Source organism: Gouania willdenowi, chromosome 15 (genome assembly GCF_900634775.1).
Source record: "Gouania willdenowi chromosome 15, fGouWil2.1, whole genome shotgun sequence".
Lineage (NCBI taxonomy): Eukaryota > Metazoa > Chordata > Actinopteri > Blenniiformes > Gobiesocidae > Gouania > Gouania willdenowi.
In genome coordinates this window covers 521,854-539,002 of record NC_041058.1, presented here as the reverse complement: position 1 = coordinate 539,002, position 17,149 = coordinate 521,854, and the positions used below count along the sequence as shown (strand labels likewise).

Sequence of the window (17,149 nt, the reverse complement as noted above, 5' to 3'; positions counted from 1 at the left end):
AAACACAAAGACAACATGTAATCAGACCCATTGATACGTGATCAGTTTCTCACACTCTATGGGCGATATAGACAAAAAATTTATCACGACAACAATAAAAATCACAATAATAAAAACCATAAATAAAAAATAAAAATAAAATAATTCTCAACTTAAAGTGTAAACAGGTTCTTTACAAACATAAATAAATGTTAATACATCAACATTAGATACATTAAAAAGTCTATAATAACTGCTGACTCAGAGTTTATGAGCTGATATTTTATGGAATATATTAGTGCATATGGATCATCTATTAGTGTTATTGTATTTAATATATTTATTTCCTCACTTAAAAAGAAATTCTTTTCTAAAAAATAAAAAAGCACAAATAACTTCAGTGTTTTTACTGCTGATGAATCTTGTTTCATTTATTTTATGAGTTACATAAAGTTATGGTTAATAAATAACTATGATTTCGTATAATTAAACCAGATCAAGCTGATGATGTAATCATTCAGTATATTTATGTGTAATAATATCAATAGTTACATTAGTCTAATAGGACCAGCTTTTTCTGTGAACATGTGAAATATAATAAAAAATATTGTGTTTCACAAATTGGGACGGATGAATAGTGACATTATTATTTATGCTAACATTTATTTCACACAATGTGTGACATGTTTAGTTTTTATTCTTTCATACAAATATTAAATCTGACCATAAACTAATTTATGGTTCTCTGTGGTTTTATGACAGTTAGACGTGTTCTTTATTTGGTTTGTTCCTTATATGAAGTGGTTAGCATTAGCTCTTAGCCCAGTCTGTGTGTGTTGGTGTGTTAGCTTAGCATAGTTAGCTGTAGTTGAGGTTCCAGTTCATAATCATTGCTACAGCAGGCCTCGAGACTGTGAGTGCGTATGGATGAGAGAGAGAGAGAGGACTTTACTCCAGGTGAGATGAGGTTCAATGGTTCCTTGTAGAGTAAAGGTTACAGACCCCTGACCAGGGGAAGAGGGTTAGGAGACCCCACTATCAGAGCTGGACCCTCTGAATTTAATTCATGGTGAAACAATGCAGATGATAAGTTGGTTATGTTACTGTTAACTTAATTCATGTACAGCATTTCTGTTAAATAAAAAAACATAATAAATGTAACCTGTTGTTATGATTTAATGTTATTTTAAAAAATAGTTAAGTCATCTTTTAAAATGATATAAATAAATGACCTGTTGTTTCAGCCACTGATTGTTGCAGAAAAACTTAAGTCGCTAAAACATTAAAACATTTAGCAAATATATCTAGTCATTGTCAATCTTTACATCATACAAATACAGTACGTTAGTTAAGTCAACTATTTATCAGCATGTATGTCTATGCTGTACCCCCCCAACCCCCATTTAAAAAAAGGGTGCGGCCAAATTCTGTGCTGGTGCTACCAACTGAAAAAGTCAGTGTAAAGCCCTGTAAATGCACTGATTGATCAATAAAGCTGATCAGTTCTGAGGCGTCTCTATGGATACTAGATGATGATGATGATGACAGATCGCCTAATGCAGTCGTTATGAGGAAGAACACATGACACCAATAATCTATGAACTGTTTGTTCCTTGAAACAAAATAACCAAAGAACAAATTAAAATAACAAATAAACGCTGTGGTTATTTTGTTTACTATATAAACTAAAACATAAAAACAGAAACGTGTCCATGTGCTGATGCTGACGTTCGTTCCTCACGGTTTTAAAACGTGCAAAACAACATTTTACTGCTCTAAAAAAAGCTGTCATTGATTCTGCAAAAGTGTGAAATGGTAGAAGTTCTAACATCTATTGATCCTCAGTCACCAGTTTATCTGAATACTATTTGGACCAAAACACCACAAAACTAACTTAAACATGAGCAGATTTTTACTGAAACATCCACAGACTAAATGAAAACATGACAGAAATCCTCAACAGAACCTGGTCCAGGAAAAGGGGAGGGGCTTCAGTTCTATTCACTCACAACGTGACATGATGATGGTCTTGCTCTAAATTTCCCGTCAATATCCAAATATCTGACAAACACAACAAGATTTACCCTTTAAGATTTAATTTTTTTTAAACAGAAAAATGCTGCTTCTCCAGCTAATGTATTTGACTTATGAAATATATCTTATGAAGTTGGCCTCTGATTGGAGGGTCTGTCACTGAATACCAGTGACCACTGCTGGTTTGCAGCAGTACTGCACCAGTTTCAAGTATTAAAAAGTTACACATCGTATACACAAAACTAGTACAGTGTCAATCAGTAGTATTCATCAGAATCAGAATCAACTTTATTGATCATGTAATGTATGTTATACACACGAGGAATTTGACTTGGTGAACTGTGTTCTCTCTAATAATGTAACATTAAATAATAACTATCAACTAGAAAAATAAAATACAAAATATAAACATAAATATAAGCAGTAGTTAGACTAATATGTGCAAAACTAAATATAATAACAAGATAACAATAACGAGATAAGATAATACTAATAAAATATAATATAATAATAATAAGCTAATAGTGCAGTAGTGCATTGATGAGTAGTGCAGGTGAACATTTAAATTAAATAATATGTACATGAACATTCTCAGTGACAGATTGATCCAGGGTTGTTATGTTAGTTCCAGGTTATTTCACAGAAACAGAAACAGGTCTGACTCTCTATGACTGTTTAGAGTTGATCACAGTGACAGCCTGAGGGAAGAAACTGTTTTTATGGCGTACAGTGAACTGTAGCGTCTGCCAGAGGGGAGGAGTTTAAACACATTGTGTGCAGGTTGGGAGGAGTCTGCAGTGATGTTACCTGCCCGTTTCCTGACCCTGGACAGGTATAAGTCTTGGATGGAGGGCAGATCAACACCAATGATCTTTTCTACAGTCCTGATTATCCTTTGTAGTCTGTGTTTGTCTAGTTTGGTTGTAGATCTAAACCAGACAGTGATGGAGGTGCACAGAACAGACTGAATGATGGAGGTGTAGAACATGATCAGCAGCTCCTGGGGCAGGTTGAACTTCCTCAGCTGATACAGGAAGTACTTCCTCTGCTGTGCCTTTTTCCTGATTGTGTCCATGTGGGAGGTCCACTTCAGGTCCTGTGAGATTGTGGATCCCAGGAACCTGAAAGAGTCCATGGTAGACACTGTGCTGTTCAGAATGGTAAGGGGGGATTTCTCCTGAAGTCCACTGTCATCTCCACAGTCTTGAGTGGGTTCAGTTCCAGATGTTTCTGACTCCACCAGAGATCCAGCTGTTCCACCTCCGTCTGAAGGCAGACTCGTCCCCATCCCTGATGAGACCGATGATGGTGGTGTCGTCTGCAAACTTCAGGAGTTTCACAGAGGGGTCCCCTGAGGTGCAGTCATTGGTGTAGAGGGAGAATAGCAGTGGGGAGAGAACACACCCCTGAGGGGCGCCAGTGCTGAGTGACCGGGTGCTGGATGTGATGCTTCCCAGCCTTACTTGCTGCTTCCTGTCAGACAGGAAGTTGGTGATCCACTGACAGGTGGAGGTCGGCACTGTGAGCTGGGTGAGTTTCTGGTGAAGGATGTCCAGGATGATGGTGTTGAACGCAGAGCTGAAATCCACAAACAGGATCCTAGCGTAGGTCCCTGGGGAGTGGAGGTGATGGAGGATGTAGTTCAGTCCCATGTTGACTGTATCCTCCACCGACCTGCTTGCCTGATAGTATAGATATATATCATCTAGTGCAGCGGTCTGCAACCTTTACTCTCTGAAGAACATTTAACCTCATCTCACCTGAATTAAAGTCCTTCTTTAATGAAGACAACAAAGTGTGTTAAATTATATCGAACAATGTTTATAAAGAAGATTCTTATAGTTAATGTATATGAAAGTCTATAAAAAGTAACATGAATATGATAACACATGATCATGTGATGTCACATTTTTAATTTCTTGCCACACATAAAACATACATATTTAACCTGTACATTGGTGGTTAAATGAATCTGTTCCCACACAATTAAAATCTGTATTTTCTTCCAGAAATAGTGTTTTTGTTGGTTTAGTTTCTTACCAGGGATTTAAAACTTAAGGTTAGTCACAGGTGGAGGAAAGTTGATGGTCTGTAGATGTTGTAGGAATGTGCTGAGTCATTGTACAACGTGATTTATTTTATGTTAATAAATTGTTATATCATGATTTTATTTGGTGTCAATGTCATTAATCATTACAATCATTTGTAAGAAAATAATGATTCATTTCAATATTTTTGAAAGCTATAGGGAGCCATTGCATAAGAGTCAAAGAGCCACATGACGCTCCAGAGCCGCAGGTTGCAGACCACTGATATAGTGGGAGGAGCTTAAGTAGAGTTAATCATGTCTAAATGAGTATGTGTTTGAAGGTTGTATGTACATAGGTGTACATACTGTACTCTGTAGTGTTATAAAAGGTTTATTTATGGGTGTAAAACAAAATAGTGTGTGTGATTTAGCTGGTTTATTTCTATGAGACATGAACATGATAAATGTGTTTTTTACTCATTTTTAGATTTTTTTGTTTGGTGTATTTTTCTGTAATGTATGTTTTTTTGAGTCATTTTGTGTATTTCTGCTGTCGTTTTCTGTACTTTTTGTATTAATGTTTATTGTTTTGTTTTATTTTATTTGACTAATTTAGTACATTTTTATTTTTATTATAAATACTGTGTGTGTGTCTACCTCCATCTCCTCCATGGATTATCACACACACACGCGCACACACACACACACACACACACACACACACACACACACACACACACACACACACACACACACACACACACACACACACACACACACACTCCGTCACAGGCTGTTGTGAAATAAAAAAAAGACCCAGAAGTACAACAAAAAAATTAACATTTTACACACGCACGCACACGCGCGCGCGCACGCACACACACACACACACACACACACACACACACACACACACAATATGATGATTGATGGTAAAATGACAATAAAAATTAAAAAGCTTAAAGCTACAATTACCTGCTTGATGACGTAACTGTAGGAGGCAGTAAGGAGGCCTCTCATAGGCTGTCACGGTGCAGGTGTGACTCGGTACCGGTCCGGTGAGGAGGCAGACCGTTCCCGGTACCGCCTCGCTCTCCGCCCGGGGCCTGTTCACCTGCTGACCGGAGGCTGTTCCGCGGTGGTCGGTCAGCGGGCGGAGGACGGGGGCTGGGCCGGTGGGGAGGCTGCTTAGGGCGGGCAAGGAGACCACAGTGCGTCCCTTCGGTGGCCTCAGTGCGGTCCGCGCTTCCTCTGCGGAGAAATTAATCCTTCTTCTTCTCCGTGGGCGCCATCTTCAGCCGCGGGGCATCATGGGTAAACCTCAGGAATCCCCAAACCCCGCCTGGTGACGTTCTGCGTCATAACGTCACCTTTATTTGACGTCACACACACACAACAAAAATGTTTTATTTATTAATTATCTTTTTATTATTTTATTGACATCCTGTGTGTGTGTGTGTGTGTGTGTGTGTGTGTGTGTGTGTGTGTGTGTGTGTGTGTGTGTGTGTGTGTGTTTCCTCTTCTCTTTCCGACTTTAACATTTATTCTGTGTCCTGTACTACGACGCTGGTTACCTTCTTAGCGGGTAAATCACCATGGTAACTAGGGGTGCACCGAAATAAAAATTCCTTGCAGAAAACCGAAACACCAAAATCAATGATTATGCTCATTATTAGTCCCATTAAGTCTTTGAATGTTACTAACCACTTAAACTAAAACTTTCTAATTATATTAATTCATATTATTGCTTCAAAGAATAAATCAATTAAAAATATGTACATATTTATGTAGCACTGACATTCCAATGATGAATTATATAAAGTCAAATAATAAATGTTGACCCACTCATACATTAAATAATAATGTACAGACCTATAAGTGACTGAGCTTATGAGATAATCATAATAATGACGATGAAAATGATCTTGATTAGAACATGAACTGAAAATACAAAATTGTTGATATTAAAACGTGGTCACGATCCAAATAAGGTTGGGAACCACTGCACTCAACACTGTTTCATTCAACTTATTTACAAAATTAAATTAGTTAAAATGTGAGTATTCATCACTTATTCATTCCATCATTATGATCTATAGATGTTTTTAAATAGAATTCTGAACAAACTGGTGCACAGGGTGGGGGTACTTGGATTCAGAAATAAGAGAAAGTGGGTACTTGAGCCAACATAATGGGATGAACTACGGCGGGGCCCGCGGAACGTCTCCGCACCAAAAAGCACGTACCATGTTCGTGAGAATTCAGTCACATGACTCGGTTCCACCGAGTAAAAAACTGTCTCAGAGAAGCTCTGGACATCTGCTTATAGAATATCTATGTCAAATTACAGCTCAATTAAACAAGAACTAACAGAGAAGTAGACGTTTGAAAAATGGGGCCCCCAGGGCCCCCCGTGACACATACAGGGTAATGGGCCCCATTCATCTATTGGTATGTGCCAATGATTTGGTTCCACCAACTGTTGTAATATTTGACTCACAAATAAATGAAAAATCAACTTTTGTTTTTTTTTCTTTAGGGCCTCTTGGGACCCCCTGGGCCCCAAATCAGAAATTGGGCTCCAAGCGTCGATGCGTACACATCCATAGATTATATCGACCCAATTTCAGCTCAATCCGTTCACGTATAACAGAGAAGCAGTGATTTTAACTTGTGTACACAGTGATCCAGACCAATCACGCTCTGTGTGCTATGATTGATCATTTATTGTTTACACTGCTTTTATCCGTCAAGTAATGATCTTTATAATGTGGACAAAGTACAGTTGAAACCAGATGTGCAGCTATGTCGTGCTGACGATCCATGAGAACTACACGTAACTACAGTGTGGACATAAATCACACTTAATAAACTCTTTAATGCTCATATCTATTAAACACAGACGCTCTGTGAGTCCATGGACGCTTCATCTGTTTCTAGAAGAAAGTTTGCTGAGTCATCATAACATCTTGTTTTGGTCCAATTTTTTTGGTGAGAAAAGTTTTTTGGCTGAAAACCGAAAATGTACTTTTGGGACATTTTTGACCGAAAATTAGTCTCCGCCCACTCAGCCTGTGGTTCTGAGGAAAATAAACTATTTCCTTCCTTCTGTATTTTAGAAATGGACAACATTTAAATAACCATGACTTCTTGAAATATTCTTTGTTTTCTGTGTGACACCAATGGAAAGATTAGAATCCACACTTTAAACTAACACACCATCGTCTTATTCCTGTTTTTCACATTTTATTGAATCCTTTTATTTATGAAGAACAACATTCTATAGGAAACATATAGATTTCATCTGATGGACTTACATGAGTCAGCTGATTATTATTATTTATTTATGTGATAGTGTTCAGAGGTGATAGTGTGTGTGTGTGTGTGTGTGTGTCCAAACACACACACACACACACACACACACACACAGGCTAATAGCAGTGAGCAGCTGAAGGACAGATTATCACGTCTCTGCAGACGAAAAGACCAAGACAATGTCCAGCTGCTACACAACAATGCTCTCTGTCTCTCTCACACACACACACACACACACACACACACACACACACACACACACACACACACACACACACACACACACACACACACACACACACACACAGGCTTGTCCGCTATGAGAGGAATGGATGCTCAGCTGCTGACGTCCATCAGGTGAAGATCATCATTGTTTCCTTCATTGTTCACACACACATTTCACTGTGTGTGTGATTAAATGAGTGTTTTTCAGAATAGCAATTTTTCTATTGGCGTGTCAAAGCAAGTCAACACACTGTACATGTTTCAAAACAAGGCCATCACATAAGACATTACAACTGAACACAGGACACAAAAACCCACAAAATAAATCAGTAATATGTTTTAAGGAAATAGGATTAATACTGTCTGTATTATTGTGTTCTATGATACACACACACACACACACACACAGGAGGACTGTGAAATAACACATTTAAACTTAAACACTGATGATCCTCTGGGAGCGACTCACACTGTTTGAATGTGTCTCACACACAAACACAACTACACACATCAGTGTGTGACAGTCATTCTGCAGAGACTGAGTGTGTTAAATATCTAATCAACACCTCACAACAACTACACAGTCACACACAGAAGATACACACCTTAGAACTACAACACAACAAATACACAATGGGGATGTGAGGGGGTGGATCCTGCACTGTGTGTGTGTGTGTGTGTGTGTGTGTGTGTCAGTGGGTGTGTTTTCTGAGGACAAAATTCTCTGCAGCTCCTAGCAACACAAGTTAGACACACACGCCCACACGCACTGGCGCGTGCGTGTGGGCGTGTGTGTGTTTGGAAACAATTCAGATTGTATTTGAACGCTGGAAGAGGAACAAGAGTATTCAGAGAGGAAGAGACGGTAAGGAAAGGACACACACACACACACACAGAGTTAATGTTGGACATGTTTGAACAGTCCTCCCGCTCTATGTGCATTTTTTCAGTGTGTGTGTGAGACGTTCAGGTGTGTTTCATGTATGGTTGAACAATGCTGTGATTCTCGTTTGATTGTAAATATTATTTATTAGTGAGGATGCATTGGCATCCTCACTATTGTATTTGATATTTCTTATTATATGTTCTTATTCTTCCGTATCCTCTAACTCGTTCCACAATTTTCAACCAATTTCAACAATTGAGGTATCAAACTCTTCAGAAAATTCTGTACTTTTCTGCTGTATCTCAGTGTTTTGAAAACTTTTCAACTTTTTTAGTTATTTCTCATGGAACTTTTTGCTCTCATCCACTTACATTGAAAGTTCAAACCTTTTTGACCCTCTTTGACACTTTGACCCTCTTCATTGTCGGCCATTTTGAAACTGATCCAAACCATTCAACTTTATCAACCTTTTCAACTGTTTCAACCTTTTCAAACTTTTTCAAACTTTTTCAAAATTTTTAAACTTTTTCAACCTTTTCAAACTTTTTCAACCTTTTCAAACTTTTTCAACCTTTTCAAACTTTTGAACCTTTTTCAACCATTTAAAACTTTTTCAAACTCTTAAACACTTTTCAAACTTCTCAAACTTTTCAAACTTTTTCAACCTGTTCAAACTTTTTGAATGCTAAAACAAGGCTATTGCTAACGCTATGCTAATGCCAACGCTATGCCAATGCTAATGCAATGCTAATGCTAATACTTGTGCAATACTAATGCTAGCGCAATGCTAATGCTACCACAATGCTAATCTTCGTGCAATACTAACGCAATGTTAATGCTAGCACAATGCTAATGCTAGCGCAATGTCAATGCTAGCGCAATGCTATTGCTAGCGCAATGCTAATGTTAGCGCAATGCTAATGCTAGCACAACGCTTATACTAGCGCAATGCTAATGTTAGCATAATGCTAATGCTAGCGAAATGCTAATGCTAGCGCAATGCTAATACTAGCACAATGCTAATGTTAGCATAATGCTAATGCTAGCACAATGCTAATGTTAGCGCAATGCTAATGCTACCAAAATACTAATGCTAGCGCAATGCTAATGCTAGCACAATGCTAATGTTAGCGTAATGCTAATGCTAGCACAATGCTAATGTTAACGCAATGATAATGCTAGTGCAATGTTAATGCTATCGCAATGCTAATGCTAACACAATAGTAATGTTAATTACTAGCAAATGCTAGAACAATGCTAATGTTAGCGCATTGCTAATGTTAGCGCAATGCTATTGCTAACACAATGTTAATGCTAACGCAATAGTAATGCTAGCGCAATGCTAACGCTAACACAATGCTAACTTTTTCAAACTTTTCAAACTTTTTCAACCCATTTCAACTTTTTTCAAACTTTTTCAACCTTTTCAACCTTTTTCAACCTTTTTCAATCTTTTTCAAACTTTTCATACTTTTTCAAACTTTTTCAACCTTTTCAACCTTTTTCAACCTTTTTCAACCTTTAAAGCGATTGTTGCTAAGTTATTACAACGTTAAGGCTATTGCTAGGTTAATGCTATGCTAATGTAGTGCGACGCGAGCCAGCACATGCATCCTCACTTGCATTTTCTTCAGGAAATGCAAAAATTCTAGTTATATGTTATTATTCTTCCGTCCTCTCAAAGTCGTCCCACAGTTTTCAACCAATTTCAACAATTGAGGTATCAAACTTTTTAGACAATTCTGCACTTCTCTGTTATGTTCCAGCTTTTTCAAAACTTTTCAACTTTTTGAGTTATTTCTCGTGGAACTTTTTGCTCTCTTCCACTTACATTGAAAGTTCGAACCTTTTTGACCCTCTTGTGCACTTTGACCCTCTTCATCGTCGGCCATTTTGAAACTGATCCAAACCATTCAACTTTTTCAACTTTTTTCAACCTTTTTCAACCTTTTTCAAACTTTTCAACCTTTTTCAACTTATTTCAAATTTTTCAAACTTTCTCAAATTTTTCAAACTTTTTCAACTTTTTTCAACTTTTTCAACCTTTTCAAACTTTTTCAACCTTTTTCAAACTTTTCAACCTTTTTCAACCTTTACAAACTTTTGAACCTTTTACAACCATTTCAAACTTTTTCAAACTCTTAAAGACTTTTCAAACTTCTCAAACTTTTCAAACTTTTTGAATGCTAAAACAAGGCTATTGCTAATGCCAACGCAATGCCAATGCTAACGCAATGCTAATGCTTGTGCAATACTAATGCTAGCGCAATGCTAATCTTAGTGCAATACTAAGGGAATGTTAATACTAGCGCAATGCTAATGCTAGCGCACCGCTAATGCTGGCGCAACGCTAATGCTAGCGCAACGCTAATGCTAGCGCAATGCTAATGCTAGCACAATGCTAATCTTAGTGCAATACTAACGCAATGTTAATGCTAGCGCAATGCTAATGCTAGCGCAATGCTAATGCTAGCGCAATGCTAATGTTAGCGCAATGCCAACGCAATGCTAATGCTAGCACATTGCTAATGTAAACGCAATGCTAATGTTAACGCAATACTAATGCTAGCGCAATGCTAATATTAGCGCAATGCTAATGCTAGCGCAATGCTAATGCCAGCACAATGCTAATGTTAACGTAATGCTAATGCTAGCGCAATGCTAATGCTAGCACAATGCTATTGTTAGCACAATGCTATTGTTAGCGCAATGCTAATGCTAGAACAATGCTATTGTTAGCGCAATGCTAGCGCAAAGCTATTGCTAGCACAATGCTAATGTTAACGCAATACTAATGTTAACGCAATACTAATGCTAGTGCAATGCTAATGTTAGCGCAATGCTAATGCTAGCGCAATGCTAATGCCAGCACAATGCTAATGTTAACATAATGTTAATGCTAGCGCAATGTTAATGCTAGCACAATGCTATTGTTAGCGTAATGCTAATGCTAGCGCAATGCTAATCTTAGTGCAATAGTAACGCAATGTTAATGCTAGCACAATGCTAATGCTAGTGCAATGCTATTGCTAGTATAATACTAATGCTAGCGCAATGCTAATGCTAGTGCAATGCTATTGCTAGCACAATGCTATTGCTAGTGCAATGCTATTGCTAGCACAATGTTATTGCTAGTGCAATGCTATTGCTAGCACAATGCTAATGCTAGCGCAATGCTAATGTTAGCGCAATGCCAACGCAATGCTAATGCTATCACATTGCTAATGCTAGCACAATGCTAATGTTAGCACAATGCTAATGCTAGCACAATGCTAATGCTAGCACAATGCTAATGCTAGCGCATTTAGGCTAAATGTAAATGCTAATGCTAGGTTGATTAAACTTTTTCAAACTTTTCAACATTTTAAAAATATTCCAAATGTTTCAACTTTTTCAACCATTTTCAAACCTTTCCAACTTTTTCAATCTTTTTCCAACTTTTTCAAACTTTTCAAACTTTTCAAACTTTTTCAAACTTTTCAACCTTTTTCAAACTTTTTCAACCTTTTTTTTTTAACCTTTTTCAATCTTTTTTAAACCTTTTTCAACGTTTTTTAAACTTTTCAACTAATGCTTCAGCTGTTTGTTCACTTCCAGATCAAATTGGGAATTTACTTATACTAGTATATAAACTGGTTATTACAACGATAAGGCTATTGCTAGGTTAATGCTATGTTAATGTAGTGCGACGGGGGTCAGCACATGCATCCTCACTTGCATTTTCTTCAGGAAATTCAAAAATTCTAGTTTTCTTTATTTTTCTTCTTCAAAAACTAAAATGTGATGCTAAACTTCTACAAACAACATATGAGTCAATTTTAAAAAAAAAACATTTACATCACAGTTATTTTCAGTCGCTCTGACTTTTGCACGGCACGTGAACGCGCACTAGAACCTATGAACACGTGCAAACATGGGAAAAAGAAAGCTTTCAGATTCAAATTAAAAAATCGTGTCGAAGGAGAATGATTCTTTTAGTATCACTAAACCACTAAAAAAAATCTTGATTTTTTTCCCCACACTTAGTACTGTGTTTGAGTTCAGGTACATACAGTACTGTAGGAGGACTGCATTAAATGACTCTTAATGTAACATAATCTATTAAAATACATTTTTGACGACTAATCAATAATGATACAATAAAAATCACTTAAGATTGAAATTAAAAATCTACTTCAGCTTTTGAAATGCACAAAATAAATTTGTGCGTTCAGGTGCGTTCTGTGCTGTAGGCCTATGTGGTGCGTTCAGGTGCGTTCTGTGCTGTAGGCCTATGTGGTGCGTTCTGTGCTGTAGGCCTATGTGGTGCGTTCAGGTGCGTTCTGTGCTGTAGGCCTATGTGGTGCGTTCAGGTGCGTTCTGTGCTGAAGTTCCACCAGTTGTTTAGAGGGACTTGCTGCACTGTGATTGGCTGGAGGCTTCATTGTCCCGCCCCTTTCTATCAGGTGACTGCTGCTATGGTGGACATCCGACTGGTCATCATCCTGCTGGGCTACGCTTTCATCCTTAGCACTGCTGATGGTGAGTCAGGTGAGGTGGAATAAATAATCAGTGCTTTACAGTATGATACCTGTTGGTGTATCATTTCAACTGGTCATCAGTGTACCTGGTGACACTCAGTGTGTACATGAAGCTGAAGAACACACAAACACACTTCAGGTGAAGCTACACACTCATTGGTTGATACATCAGTCACCAGATAACATGATCACCACCCAGATCACAACAGGTGCTGCTGAGAGTTGATCAGGCTGTGGTTATTAATGAGTGAACGTCTGATTGGTTACGGTGTTTGTGTGTGTGTGTGTGTGTCGGCTAGGATCAAACCCTCTCAGGCTCAGAGCTAAAGTCTCATCTTACAGTAACAGCTGCCTGTGGCTCCCTGACCTTTGACCCCTGACGCCGACGGGGCCACGTGGCGGCATGGCGCTCACACGGCGACTCATCTGTCAGAGCAGCTCCTCAGGGTTTTAAGGCGTGTCAAACAAACATGGACCTCCATCACTTCCTGTCTTTGATCCACACAGCGACATCACATGATTAAATCATTATAGTCTGACTATTTCACATCCTGTCAATGACCTACACTGTTGCTATGGAAACACAATGCTTCCCTTTTTGGAAAAAGGCACTTTTATTTTGAAAAAAGGAGAATACTTCAAACCTTCTGCTGGATATACAGGTGAACTGTGTGCGTTGCCATGGTAACAGTCTCTGCTCTCCTTTTTCTGCAGAGGTAAATAACTGTAGCTGCAGCTTTGCCAACAGCCGCTGTGACGAGGGCGGAGTCTGCAGGTGAGGACCAATCAGGATGCAGAACAACACAACACACAACACAGACCTGTACTACAGGTTAGCTGGATTTAAACATGACAACGCAGGTGATTTTAGCCTGGCTACATGCGCGCTGACATAAAAGGGGCAGAGTTTGCAGTGTCTGACCAATCACAGAGCAACTTAAGTCCCCATGAGCAATATTTCTTTAAAAACATGAAAGAATCTAAATCTATAATTCAGACCAAAAACACTGTAGCTGCAGAAAAAGCAAGAAGAAGAAAGTGTTAATAATTAAATCCAGGAAGTTCGTGGATAAGAAGGAAATCCACCTTCAGAGGCCACGCCCCCAGAGAAACAACAGACACACTAACAGATCAATATTACACAGACACACAACAACAAAACAATGTGTGTGTACATATAAAAGTGTCCGTCCTTGGCTCCGCCCCCTCAGGTGTGACCCTGGCTGGGACGGTGATCTCTGTGAACGCTGCGTCACCAAACCAGGATGTTTACATGGATCCTGTCAGCAGCCCTGGCAGTGCAGCTGCTGGGAGGGGTGGGGGGGGCGCTTCTGTGACAAAGGTCAGTGACATCATCAGTGACATCACAATGACATTTGACCACAGCAAACTTTATCTTTAAGCATTTCATGCGTCCTACGTTACTTTGTAGCGCGTAGCTCCTAGCTTGTAGCCTACATCTGCTTCACGTTCTGTTCTAGTGTGCAGCTAGCTCGTAGAATGCGTTAGCTTCACATTTTGTTCTAGTGTGCAGCTAGCTCGTAGCCTGTCTGCTTCACGTTCTGTTCTACTGTGCAGCTAGCTCGTAGAATACGTTAGCTTCACGTTCAGTTCTAGTGTGCAGCTAGCTCGTAGCCTACGATAGCCTCATTTTTATGTTCTACTGTGCAGCTAGCTCTTAGCCTACATTAGCTTCATGTTCTGTTCTACTGTGCAAGTAGCTCGTAACCTACGTTAGCTTCACGTTCTGTTCTAGTGTGCAGCTAGCTTGTAGCCTACGTTAGCTTCACATTCTGTTCTACTGTGCAACTAGCTCTTAGCCTACGTTAACTTCACATTCTGTTCTAGTGTGCAGCTAGCTCGTAGCCTACGTTGGCTTCACGTTCTGTTCTAGTGTGCAGCTAGCTCGTAGCCTGTCTGCTTCACATTCTGTTCTACTGTGCAGCTAGCTCGTAGAATACGTTAGCTTCACGTTCAGTTCTAGTGTGCAGCTAGCTCGTAGCCTACATCTGCTTCACATTCTGTTCTACTGTGCAGCTAGCTCGTAGCCTACATTAGCTTCACTTTCTGTTCAAGTGTGCAGCTAGCTCGTAACCTACGTTAGCTTCACGTTCTGTTCTAGTGTGCAGCTAGCTCGTAGCCTACGATAGCCTCATTTTTATGTTCTACTGTGCAGCTAGCTCTTAGCCTACATTAGCTTCATGTTCTGTTCTACTGTGCAAGTAGCTCGTAACCTACGTTAGCTTCACGTTCTGTTCTAGTGTGCAGCTAGCTTGTAGCCTACGTTAGCTTCACATTCTGTTCTACTGTGCAACTAGCTCTTAGCCTACGTTAACTTCACATTCTGTTCTACTGTGCAGCTAGCTCGTAGCCTACGTTAGCTTTACGTTCTCTGGTCTTTTCTCTAAAACCTTCTCTCAGATCTGAGCGCGTGTTCTCGTCGTCCGTGTCTAAACGGAGCTACATGTGTCCTCGAGGACAGCGGAGACTTTTCCTGCCTGTGTCCCCACGGTTTCCACGGCGACGCCTGTCAGAGGAGGGCGGGGCCATGCAGTCGCAGCAGGTGATGATGATATCATCACTATGAGCCATTACATATTTGAATAAATGTTTAACATAATGATATATTAATAAATGTTTGTGGCGTCTCCAGGTCTCCGTGTGCTAACGGCGGTCATTGTGAGGACGCTGATGGTTTTTCTGAGACGCTAACATGTCGCTGCCTTGCCGGTTTCTCTGGGCCGCATTGTGAGACGGACGTGGACGACTGTCTGATGACGCCATGCGCCAACGGTGCCACTTGTCTGGACGGTATGAACCGCTTCACGTGCGTTTGTCCGCCCGGCTTCAGCGGACGCTTCTGCACCATCAACTTGGACGACTGTGCTAGCCGACCGTGTCTGAACGCCGGACGCTGCCTGGACCTCGCCGCGCGGTTCCGCTGCGTCTGCAGGCCAGGCTTCACCGGAGACACCTGCCAGACGCTGCTCAGGGACGGAGAACCCGCCCTCGGCACCACAGCTGGAGGTGGGTGGGTCTACAACGTTAACCGTGCCTGGAGGTGAGCGAAGCCTGCGTATAGCCACGCCCCCAGCTGCTGAGGAGCGTCTACTGAAGGTGACGGTTAGCGAGCGCGGTGCTAGCCTGTCTGAGCCTCAGCTAGCTGTTCTGCTGGCGTTCGCCGTGATGACGCTGTGCGCCGTGACGCTAACCGCCACCCTCATCCTGCACGGACACTGCAGAGGCTGTGGCCACACCCACTTTGGGAGGCGGTGCCACAGACTGACACACAGCGAGGAAAGTACCGACACGTTTGTGAAGAAGCAGAATATCGACTCACACGGTGGTGTGTGTGTGTGTGCACGTTGTAAAAACCGTTTTTAAAGATTTGATATGTATGATGTTTAAAGTTTAGTCCAAACTTTGATTAAGATTCGATGTTACCTTGATACAAACAAAATTATTGTATCGTGTTTTTATTTGATGTTTAAATAAATGATAAAATTAAAACTATCACATCAACAAACATCTGTTTACAAAGAGAATCACAGGAAACATCTGGTTTTTCATGTTAAAATGTGAGATGTGAGTTCTTTGTGTTGTTCATTTCAAAATAAAATGCTAAATGTGATTTAGATCTGATTGTTTATCAACAGATGCACAAAGCTGTCAGTGAGAACATGCAAACTCCTGTGATATGACAAATGTAAAGAAGCTTTTGAATATCAACACATGCTCTGTGGTGTTAGGGATGGTGTGGTGATCATGTTATCTTGTGACTGTTTCTTGTTTCCCAGAGACGTGTTGGACGATGTGATGCTTCCATCTCATCTTGTTATCCTCCGTCTACGTGACTGTTACGTACTGAGATGTATCCATGCAGAGATTGTCGTACTGATTTAAAAAATGCTTAAAACATCACATCAGTCGACCATCGATTTAAAAAAAAGAAAATCAACTGATTGATATGAATACAACAGATTATTATTGTAACGCTACATTAGGTTAACTGTTATTTATTACAATGTATATTATAATCATGTTTTGGAAAATAAATTACCTTCACCATGAAGAAGATGAACCTGTCTATCATTTCAACCTCTCCTGTCTCGTATACTGAACAGATGAATATAGTTAGTTAAATATAGTTTTAATTTTGAG

The 17,149-nt window shown here is 39.8% G+C and overlaps 2 protein-coding genes across 4 annotated transcripts in view; one reads left to right on the top strand and one right to left on the bottom strand.

The window, feature by feature from the left end:
* The window catches only part of tjap1 (tight junction associated protein 1 (peripheral)), a 34,955-nt gene extending 29,587 nt beyond the window's left edge, over positions 1-5,368 (bottom strand). For both annotated transcript variants that reach the window (XR_003675629.1, XM_028468514.1), the window contains exon 1: positions 5,018-5,368. The gene's annotated coding sequence lies outside the window, so the exon portion shown is untranslated. The remainder of the gene's footprint in view (positions 1-5,017) is intronic.
* Positions 5,369-8,294: 2,926 nt separating this feature from the next.
* On the top strand, positions 8,295-16,318 carry dlk2 (delta-like 2 homolog (Drosophila)). 2 transcript variants are annotated; one of them, XM_028469230.1, is made up of 6 exons: positions 8,295-8,447; positions 12,914-12,989; positions 13,703-13,763; positions 14,200-14,330; positions 15,410-15,551; positions 15,642-16,318. In XM_028469230.1, the coding sequence occupies exons 2-6, from the start codon at positions 12,926-12,928 to the stop codon at positions 16,051-16,053; spliced, it is 810 nt and encodes a 269-aa protein (XP_028325031.1). In that variant the 5' UTR covers positions 8,295-8,447; positions 12,914-12,925; the 3' UTR covers positions 16,054-16,318. The 2 variants fall into 2 exon arrangements, with proteins under 2 accessions (XP_028325031.1, XP_028325030.1); XM_028469229.1 differs by having other exon boundaries at positions 12,914-12,998.
* Positions 16,319-17,149: the final 831 nt, after the last annotated feature.

Bases quoted from the DNA above. Each gene is read 5' to 3' on its own strand.
- dlk2 (XM_028469229.1), top strand. From the start codon at position 12,926: ATGGTGGACATCCGACTGGTCATCATCCTGCTGGGCTACGCTTTCATC. The intron at 12,999-13,702 runs GTGAGGTGGAAT...CTTTTTCTGCAG, and splicing joins CACTGCTGATGGTGAGTCAG to AGGTAAATAACTGTAGCTGC. The intron at 14,331-15,409 runs GTCAGTGACATC...ACCTTCTCTCAG, and splicing joins GGGGCGCTTCTGTGACAAAG to ATCTGAGCGCGTGTTCTCGT.